This window comes from Monoraphidium neglectum, assembly GCF_000611645.1.
Source record: "Monoraphidium neglectum strain SAG 48.87 unplaced genomic scaffold scaffold01781, whole genome shotgun sequence".
Classification (NCBI taxonomy): domain Eukaryota; kingdom Viridiplantae; phylum Chlorophyta; class Chlorophyceae; order Sphaeropleales; family Selenastraceae; genus Monoraphidium; species Monoraphidium neglectum.
The window spans coordinates 1-9,692 of NW_014011847.1; the positions used below are offsets into that span (position 1 = coordinate 1).

Sequence of the window (9,692 nt, forward strand, 5' to 3'; positions counted from 1 at the left end):
GACGTGCCCGACGCGGCCGCAGCGGCCCCTGCCGCCCCGTCGGCTCCGGCGGCGCCGCAGCGCGTCACGGCGCTGCAGGACCCCCTGCTGTCGGCGGCCGCCTACCGCCCCGGCCTCCGCGCAGACCTCTCGCGCATGCTGTCGACGCTGCAGGTCGCGCGCGGCTTCATGGCGCGCGGCAACCCAGAGGGCGCCTTCAAGGCCGCCGCGCAGGCCGGCGACCCCGCCGCCGCCGCGATGCTGCTCGAGGCGCTGCAGGGCCGGAAGGACTGCTTCGAGCTCGCGGCGGCCGAGGCGCTCGCGCGGGCGCTGGAGGTCTGCCTGTCCGGCGGCCCCGACCACGAGCACGCCGCCAGCGTCGCGCTCGGCGCGCTGAGCCTCGCGCTGCGCGGTCCCGGGCAGGTGATCCGCGAGACGCTCGCGGCCAGCACGGTCGGGGTGGACCTCAGCTTCGAGGCGCGGCGCGACAAGTGCCTGCTGGCGAAGCTCGCGCTGCAGGGGTTGGGGTTGAAGCTCGGGGTGCTGGCGCGCGGCGCGGGGCCGCTGGCGGCGCGTGCGCAGCAGGTCGCGGCGGAGCTGCGGGCGCTGGACTGACGCGGCGGCGGCCACGGGCGATAGCGGTAGCGACGGGGGCGGCGGCCGAGGCAGTGGGTTGGGAGAATTCCCATGTGCTGCCTGCTGCTGTGATCGGGCACTGCCGCGTGCGTGAGGGTGAGCCGCCTGCCCATGTTACAGGTGTAGGGAGCGGTTTTGGTGGGTGACGGTGGCGCCTCTTGGCTCTGCAGCTTCCCTGAGCTCTGGCGTGGCTGAGGCGTTGCTTTGGAGCCCCTGGCCTCGCCCAGTTGGCGCTGCACCCTCAGCTAGCTCGTGGCTGGCAGGCGTAACCCCGCCAGCACTGTGGCAGTTTTGCGATGGTCCCTGGTGGCGCTGTAGGGTGCCCAAAGGGTTGTTTTGGAATACCAGCTCTGTAATCCTCGTCAATGCACACATCATTTAGGGGTCGTGCACCTGCCTTGCTTTGTGGGTGCAGGCGCTCCTCTGGTAGCTGTGCGTTTCCAAGCTGCTCGGTTTGACAGCTGCTTGAGCTGCATCACAGCCTTGTGCCTCGTGCGATCTGAGAGAGCCCTGCATGAGCAGCTGCCCAGCTTTCCAGCACAGGCGATCCAATTCAGTGTACCACCAGCGTTCCATGAAGGTGGTCCCTGTGCGGGAGGGCGCCGCCAAGCACCCTTGCAATCGAATGTGATCGTTTTGGCTGATGTCGTGCACATGTCACTGTCCTTGACTGCACTGTCAAGGAAGGGGGCGCGCAGGACGCGCTGGCTTGTCAGTCGGCGGGCGACTCCTATCTGTCCCCTAAAGGAATGCATGCGTTAGACGCATGTTGTCCCCAAGAGGCGTGTGCTCGCTGGCTCACCAGGCAGGTGACGTGACCGCTGACCAGGGGGCAGTGCCGCAATCGCCTTCAAGCAGAGATGAGGCTGTCAAACGCAATCATGGATGTTACTTGTATCAGCAATACGTGACGTTCTCTCGTCGCGCCTGCGTGGATTGCGACACTGCCTATTGTTGCTCGTGGAGCCAACAACAATGACGCAAATAGGTCCTGTGCATAAGGAGCAGCAGGATTGGAGCTTGAGTCACCGGAATCACCAGCCTGTTGACCTCACGGCAGCGCTGCAACCGGCACTGCATCACTCGGCTCCCCCGCTGCACCGCCGCCTGCTGCGCGCTTTGGGGGGCCTTGCCAGGCGCGAGCAGCTGGACGAACGGGAGCATGGGCGCGCAGCAGGCGGTGACAGCAGACAGCAGCAGCACGAGCCGCGGCTGCGCGAGCGAGCGGGCGGAGCGACGGAAGGCGGCAGCGACATGCTTACATGTGTGCTCGGCTCTACGCCGCAACTTGCATCAACCGAGGTTTTGGATACGAACCGTCGCCACCTCCCCGAGCAGCTGGCACAGCAGCAGCAGCAGCAGCAGCACCAGCACCAGCAGCAGCAACAGCAGCAGCACCAGCACCCGCTGCGGCGGGCGCTGCGATGGGCCCTGCGAGGACTGAGGGCGGCGGCGCGCAGAGCGAGGCCACAGGGCTGTGGCCCGAACGACGCCGTGTTTGGCGAGCGCGTGGCGAACGTGATTACGTCCATACCATTTGTCATCCTGGGCTCAGGCATATTCAGGTGGGCTTGGTGACTTTTCTGAGTCAGCATTCCATACTCAATGCAGTGTGTACTCGAGGCAGTGGGTTTCCCATGCAATACGTCCTATCGATGCATGGCTGTGTAATACGCGAGCGAGCAACCCCATGTGCTCGGCTGCTGTCAAGGCCACTGCACTTGCAGGTGGCACACTCGACAGCGGCACGCTCGACAGCGTAAGAGAGTGCCGCCGGCCCCCTCCCTTGTCCCCCTCAACCCTTGTCCCCCTCAACTCGTCCCGCAGGAGCGGCGGCGCCGCGTGCCGCCACTTTGGCGCAAGCTTCGTCAGCTGCGGCGTCATCGCGGCGCTGTACCACGGCTGCCCGCCCGGCGCCGCGCGGCGGCTGCTGCGCAAGCTTGACTACTGGAGCATCTGCTACACCAGCAGCGTCCTGCGCGGCGCGGTCGGCGCCCGCGCGCCCCGCGCGCTCGGCGCCGCGGCCGCGCTCGCGACGCCGCTCAAGCCGATCCTCGTGATCGGCTGCAACCTGCTGGCCATCGAGGCCCGCTTCGTCGCGGCGGCGGTGCGGCACGCGGCGCTGCGCGGCGCGCTGTGCCGACACGCGGCGGCGGCCGCGGCGGGGGTCGCGGCGTTCTTGATGGACGACATTCTGGTTCTGGAGAAGGGCTTTGCACCCGTGTTTCACCCAGCATGGGTGAGCAGGCAGAAGCGCGGGTATGGGCGCGCTGTGGGGCTTGTCACGCTGGGGCGCAGAGCGCCTGCGCGCGCTGCCTAGGGCCAGGGGTTTGCGGTTCTCTGTCAATTGCTGCCGTGAACTTGCACGCCTGCCGCCCCCAGGGTTCGCCACCCTTGCCACCGCGAACGCCGTCTCGTCGCCTGACAAGCCGCACTTGCGTTCATGCCGCGCGCCCCTGCCTCACACTCCTTCAACAGCACGTGCTGTCGTCTGTAAGCCTAGCGCTGTTGTCGCCGCTGCTGGTGCACTGCGAGGGCCCGCCGCTGCTGGAAGGGGCGCAGGCGCTGATCAGTGGCGCCCCATAGCACGGCGACCAACTGGGCCGGCCGGGGCCGGCCGAGCACCAGGGCTTGTGCACTGGTGGCTGTTTGTGCTGCCACTCACGCCTGACGCGGCTGGGTTGCCATAGGTTTGACTGCTTCCCGCTTCCCAAATGTTTATGTTGACCAGCATCCCATGGGTTTGTCTGATGCTGGTCATCTGCACACCATTTTGCTTGCGTCAAGGTCAACTCCCACCACAGCGCCCAGTCCAAGATTATGAGCTGTCTGTGCAGTGTTGTATCAGCAGCCCCGCTTCGTGCGCTGCAGGCTGCGTCAGTGACGGGGGGCCTTGCCAGATTAGTTTTTTTACAACAACGCGCGGTGGCCTCTGGATGCATCATGTGTTTCCCTTATGCTGTTTGTGCCGTCGGTTGTGCTGGGGGCCTGGGCCGGGCTGCCTGTGCACCGGCCGAGAACGCTGCCTACGACCACGGCGGGAGGCGAACGTGCAATGGGTTGTGGTTTCTGCGGAGCGCAAGGCCCAATTTTGGCTCCCTCAACTCGGGCCGAGATTGCATGACAGCAATTTTGGAGCGATGCCAGTTGCACCTGAGGCCTGTCTCAAGAGAGCAGTCCAACAACCAGGCAGCAAGCGCAGTCAAGCCCTGCTGTACAATCTTCATACTGGCTTCGAGTATCCTCCTGTATTGGTGCTGGACCAGCGCTGCGCTCTGCTTGTAATGATTAGGTTTCAGGGGACACAACGTCAAGGTGGGCAACGCGGACCCTACGGCAAGTCCCACGCATGTGGGATTTGGCAGTCTACACCTCGTGAGCAGCCAGGGCTACAGAGAACGGGCGGGATTTTGAAGCCGTTGCAAAATTTGTGAACAGAATGCCCAGCCCGTCACTCCTGGCTAGCCCTGTTCTGGCTTTGTGGTATCTGAACTTTGACCACAACGCTGACCGGCAGCCCGCTGGTTTGTACAAGGTACAGTACCCTGATTGCAATAACGGCAGCTCTCTCTGCATGCACCCGTGCTCGCGACGCGCTCACCTGTCAGCTGCTAAATGCCTGAGGCCCACATTCGGCGCGAAGTGGTCCCAGTGACACCGAAGTGCAAGTGACCCGTGCGGCACTGACAAACGCAACGTGAAGCCTTGCGCGTCCCGTGGCTCACTATATGAGCGCGTGCCATATCTACTTACCTAACCAACTGCTACACTGCGCTGTACGCGACGTGTGGATCGATTGCATCGTTGAACACGACCATGGATGGGCTAAGGCACGCCGTGCACACGGCTTACGTCAAGGTGGCTGAGGCGACACTTGCACCCCTAAGCCAGTCCAAATTCGAAGAGAAGCGGGTGAGATCGAGTACCGAACCACCCCGTGCGCCCTCATTGCATGTGAGGCGGGCAGGCAATCAATCTGAAAGAAATCCTTTGTAGGTACTGACGCCTCAGGAGTTCGTCGCGGCGGGGGACTACCTCGTGCGCGCGTGCCCGACCTGGTCGTGGTGCGCCACTTGCTGCGTCCCTGCATGCATGCTGGGAGAAAGATGTTGCGAGCACTATCGCTGCGCAGTGAATCTGCCGCTAGCTAAGTATACCACCACCGGACCAGAGCGGCAGAACGGGTGCTCGGAGGTGATGCCCCGGTCAACGCATGCGCAAGTAGGCTGCAACACTGACAGCACGCCACTGCAACCGCGAGCAGCGCTGTCATTAAAACGTACCGCGCCGCTGCTGTGCGCTCCAGGGAGAGTGGCGACCCCGGCAAGGCGCGTCCCTACTTTCCGAAAGACAAGCAGTTCCTTATCACACGCAACGGTGAGCGGCGGCAGCGGCGGCGGCGGTGGCAGTGCAGTCGAAGCTGACGCGCCGCGCCGGCTTCGACAGCAGCAGCGTGGCGGCGGCGGTAGTGGCGGCGGCGGGGCGCAGCTGGCGGCACTGGCGCCAGTCAGCAGGGGTCTGTACACGGCTGCCTGGCGCTGCGGCCGGCCGGCGCGCTGCTGTCCCTCACTTCTTGCTGCGTGCCGCCCTCGCATGTCAAGCAGGCCCCGCAGTATCAACAACACCAGCTGGAGCGACTATGGAATGCAAACAACCTGCAATCCCCTGCCGTTCCCTGCGCCCCCGCCTCCCCCGCCCCCAGTCCCCTGCCTCAGCCGCGCGGCCGACTTGGAAAGATACGACCCCCAGAGCGAGTTCGCCCTCGCCGGCGACGAGGACGGGTGGACCGCCACACACAGGGACCCGGGGACGGACGCGGCGGCTGCCGGCGGCGGCGGCGGCGACGACGAGGGTATACCCTCGTTGGACGAGGATGCTGAGGCAGCGGCGCCGGCGGCCGCGGCGGGTAAGGCGGGGGCGGGCACGCGTGTACTGGCAGGGGCGCGAGCCGCGGCGGCTCCACCTTGTTGTGGGGGGACAGCGTTCAAGGCATGCTCTTGCCCGCGGGGCGCAGCTTGACTCAGGGACGCCTTGGCAGCGGGTGGGCGCCTTGTGCAGAGGGGCGCACAGATGCGCTTTGGTTTAGCTCCCATCATGCACATTGCGTCGATGCGCCCCTCGCTGCCCCGCTTATCCCTTGACACCCTCGTCGTCATTCGCAGGCGGCGGTGACGACGACGGCATCCCCGACATTGAGGACCTCGACCTGGAGGACGGGGATGAGGTGGGCGACTGACCTGATCTGATCTGATCTGATGTGATCTGGCTGATGAACTGACGCAGAGCAGCAGGGATCGCGGCTGTTTGGTTGCGTGCTGGAGTGGACAGCGTCACGGCAGTAATCCCCTCAAAAAGGTGTACTTGGTTGTGCTGACATCAGCACACCTCCCACCCTCCCACCCTATGAAAGGCCGCGGTGCCGTCGCGCCCGGCGACGGCGGCGGCGCCCGGCGGCGCGGAGGCCGCGGCCAGCGGCAGCGGGCGGGGCGCGGCGGGCGAGGGCTCGGCCATCAGGCGGACGCGGACGTACGATTTGTACATCACATATGACCAGGCGCGCGCTTGGACTGTACCGCTGTGCAAGCAAGCTGGGCCGCCTCTGCAGCCGCTGCCGCCGCTGCTGTTGGCCGCCAAACGAGGAACGACCTGTCCCCTTTCTGCCGGTCGTGTCTCCTCTCAGCCCGCTTGTTAGCGCATGCCATGTGCCAAGTATTCCCAGCGTGGCGACACGAAAAAAAAACTGCTGACGACCCCCGGTACCCCCCCCCCCTTGCCCTCGCCCCACCCCTTGAAACGGCGCGCCCCACAGTATTACCAGGTGCCGCGGTTCTGGCTTGTGGGGTACGACGAGGCGAGGCAGCCGCTGAAGCCAGAGCAGGTGGCCGTGTTGGGCGCCAGCGGGGGCGGTCGTGTGCATGGGGCCAGGGCGTGGCGTTGTGCTCAGGGGTCCTGCGGGGTGGGATGGCTGTTTGTGTTCTCAGCTATCCTCCTGCAGGGCTGGAGTTTGGGGCGGAGGGCCACGCGTCCATGGGTGTGCCTCTCGAGCCGCCCCCCAGCGCGCCTGGCGCGGCCCATGCTACCTCCTGCCTCTCCCCCATCCACATGATCCACTAGGCTCCACCTCAGCCCTTTCGCCTGCCCCCCCTCCATTCCCGCACACCCCCCTCCATCCCCGTATGCAAACCCCCCCACCAACCCCCTCAGCCTCTCTAAGCCCCCCCTTTATCCCATCAACCCCAACCCCCAAAGGTCCTTGATGACGTCAGCGAAGACCACGCCAAGAAGACCGTGACGCTGGACCCCCACCCCCACCTGTCCGTCAGCGCCGCCTCCATCCACCCCTGCCGCCACGCGGAAGTCATGAAGAAGCTGGCGGACAACCTGGTGGAGGCGGGCAGGGAATTCAGGGCCGACCAGTGAGCAGCGGTGCAGGCGGTTGCGAGCTTGCGTGCGTGTGCGTAATTGTGTGTCCATGTGTGTGTGTGTATGTGTATGTGTTTGTGTGCGCGCATGTGCATGAGCTTGTGCACGTGCATGTGTGTGCGCTTGGTGATTTTGTTTGGTGAGGGTCCTGGAACACATGAGGCGTTGCAGCATGGGCAGGTAAGTGCGGGGATATGAGAAGTGCGTGCGGCTTGTTGGTTGGTTGGGCCTTTATGCGTTGGTGTTGCGCGCTTTTGCAGGACGCGAGCAAATGTGCGTGTGCAAGTATCATGTGTGTTTGAAAATGTTGCTCCGCAGGCTGGACGTTTCAATAGGGCACCTCACATTGCAGGTGTTGTGGATGCCAAGCGACATTGGCCGCGCCGCAATACCCCATTCCCTTTGCTTGAGAGCAGGAAGCCCTGCACGCACTCTGCCCCACTCCCTCCACCTGCCACCTCGACCGCCCTCAATGCAGGTATCTGGTGCTCTTCCTGAAATTCATAGCATCAGTCGTGCCTACCATACAGTACGACTACACCATGAGCGTCGGCGGCGAGTGACACCAGGGGACACGTTGTGAGGCATTGCGACTCGTCACGAGCGCACGCGCCCACCGTGCACCCACGGTTGGCACCTCCGCCGAGAGTTGGCACCTCTGCGCAACTCCATGCCGCCCGCGTGTTGTCCCCCTCGACCTGACGGGCAGCCCACTGGCCAGTGGTCAACCATCATTGCATTTCCAGTGCAGGTCTCCTGCGCCCCCTGGCCGCACGTATGCTGCTGCTGGCCGTCATGACTCAAATTGAGGCCACTGATTGCTGCTCCAGCAAGGGGCGGCAGCGCAAGGCCTCTGCTTCGTGTTTATCTTTGGGTAAAAGCAAAAACACCCTGCACAGTCCTGGCCTTGAAGCTGGCCGCGTCACCTAAACAGAAAGCTGGGCTCGACTGGCGGCAGGGGAAGGGCGCTGAGGTGTGTTGGGCCGCAGCTGCAGGGCTGCCGATGCTTGCGGGCCGCCGCGGGAGCCGTACTGTCATGCATGTGGCTGCGTAAGAGTGCAGGGGCCACTGATAGCGATTTCCGCATGGCAAGCCCAACAGAAACCTCCCACTTTCATACTCGGGCGTACGTGTGTGCGGCTCGCCTGCTGTGGGTGTCAGCAGGTGCACTGGTGCCCTTGCCTACCCCCTCGCTCCTACGTCCGATATGCAAAGTGCTCAGTGGTGTATCCGATGAGTCATGAGTTTCTGAGGCCATCCTAGAATGTATCCCGTATTTTTCACATTCCTGGGCTCTTCAGCTTGTATCATCAAATTGTTGCAACTCTTTGTTGCTGAACACAACACCAGGATTGCAGCGCCACTACGTCCACAAGCAAGCAAAAAAATGCACGTTTGAATGAAAGATGACAGCTGGCGCGACAGCGCGACGCAACCAGCAGCGCACGCAGAAGGGCGGAAAGCAACCCGCGGCAAACAAACAGGGGCCGCAGCAGCGAAAAATCAGCCAGCACGAACTGGACAAGCAAGGGCCGCCGCACCCCCGAGGGGGAGACCAAAGACATTTTACACCACAATTTCACCAACCGGCGGGCCTTGGGCCCCGCCCGTCACCCGCCCGGCGCCGCCGCGCTGGCCGCCAGGAACGAGTCCAGCTCCCTTATCACCCGCGGCCCCAGCTGCTGCGCGGTCTCAAGCATCTCTATCAGCACCGCCTGCCCGATGCCGCCGCCCCCCGCCTTGCTGCTGCCAGCAACGCGCCCCTGGGGGCCGACCGCGACGTGAAGCACCGCCGAGGCGCAGGGCTCCTCCTCCGCTGTTAAGTCGGCCACGCAGCGGCTGCCGATCTGCGGCAGTCGCCATCGGGGTTCAGGGCGCAGCACGTGCGCGCGTGTTGAAACGGAGGCCATGCGCTGCCCTGCCCTGTGAGGGCTCAGCCCCTTCCGGGCACGAGCGCAGCACCGCAACGCGCGAAACACACCGCCAACGAGTGAACCGCTGCCTCGCTGCAAAGCTGCCTGTTGCGGCCGCACATCTCCGCCTTGCAGACCTTGTCGTCACAATACGCGGAACACAACCACATCAGAAGCGAACGGCACGCGTCACAGGTCCACACATCGGCAGGGTCCGCGCAGCCCACCTGCCCCAATGTGACGATGACGGGCAGGGTGGTGACGTCCAGGGGTGTCCCCTCGCTGTCGTCCCCGAGCTCTATCTCAGGCTCGTCGTCTTCGCCCTCCCCCATGGTGACCTCCACCTGAATTCAAATGTGTGTGTGTGTGTGTGTGTGTGTGTGTGCTTTGTGTGTGTGTATGTGTGTGTATGTGTGTATGTGTGTGTGTGTGTGTGTGTGTGTGTGTACGCACGCGAGCGATGTGTTTCTGAATTCATGTGTGCGCGCGCGCAAGCGCTTGTGTGCATGTGCGCGTCTGTCCCTCTGTGTATTTGTGCGTGTGTGAATGTGTGTGCGCGTGTGGGGAAAGCCTCCACGTTCGGTGCATCTGCAAGATTCTTGCACGTTTTAGTGTGTCTGTGCGTGCGTGCGCCCTCGCAACGCAGCGCTGTTGTGTGATCGACACTGCAAACGCACAGGCCACCTCTGCTCCGCACAGCGGCGCCCCAGCACCTCGCTTGGCCCCCCCCCCCCCCCCCCC

General features: G+C 64.1%; 4 protein-coding genes across 4 annotated transcripts in view; 3 read left to right on the plus strand and 1 right to left on the minus strand.

Annotated features, from left to right (window-relative positions):
- Nucleotides 1–135: 135 nt before the first annotated feature.
- Nucleotides 136–594, plus strand: MNEG_8991 (hypothetical protein; the record flags this gene model as incomplete). Its single annotated transcript, XM_014042534.1, has 1 exon — nucleotides 136–594. One exon carries the CDS (start codon nucleotides 136–138, stop codon nucleotides 592–594), a length of 459 nt encoding a protein of 152 aa, XP_013897988.1.
- Nucleotides 595–2,220: 1,626 nt separating this feature from the next.
- MNEG_8992 (hypothetical protein) lies at nucleotides 2,221–3,201 on the plus strand (the record flags this gene model as incomplete). The annotated part of the gene is made up of 3 exons (XM_014042535.1): nucleotides 2,221–2,225; nucleotides 2,443–2,854; nucleotides 3,094–3,201. 3 exons carry the CDS (start codon nucleotides 2,221–2,223, stop codon nucleotides 3,199–3,201), a joined length of 525 nt encoding a protein of 174 aa, XP_013897989.1.
- A 1,230-nt stretch (nucleotides 3,202–4,431) lies between these two features.
- On the plus strand, nucleotides 4,432–7,035 carry MNEG_8993 (Autophagy-related protein 3; the record flags this gene model as incomplete). The annotated part of the gene is made up of 8 exons (XM_014042536.1): nucleotides 4,432–4,527; nucleotides 4,627–4,653; nucleotides 4,966–5,131; nucleotides 5,318–5,521; nucleotides 5,778–5,839; nucleotides 6,026–6,184; nucleotides 6,425–6,493; nucleotides 6,865–7,035. 8 exons carry the CDS (start codon nucleotides 4,432–4,434, stop codon nucleotides 7,033–7,035), a joined length of 954 nt encoding a protein of 317 aa, XP_013897990.1.
- Nucleotides 7,036–8,648: 1,613 nt separating this feature from the next.
- The window catches only part of MNEG_8994 (Exosome complex exonuclease RRP42), a gene marked incomplete at both ends in the record, with an annotated part of 2,458 nt that continues 1,414 nt past the window's right edge, over nucleotides 8,649–9,692 (minus strand). Inside the window, 2 exons of the mRNA XM_014042537.1 lie at nucleotides 8,649–8,885; nucleotides 9,179–9,295. Of these exons, the coding sequence (XP_013897991.1) occupies nucleotides 8,649–8,885; nucleotides 9,179–9,295 (354 nt within the window). The remainder of the gene's footprint in view (nucleotides 8,886–9,178; nucleotides 9,296–9,692) is intronic.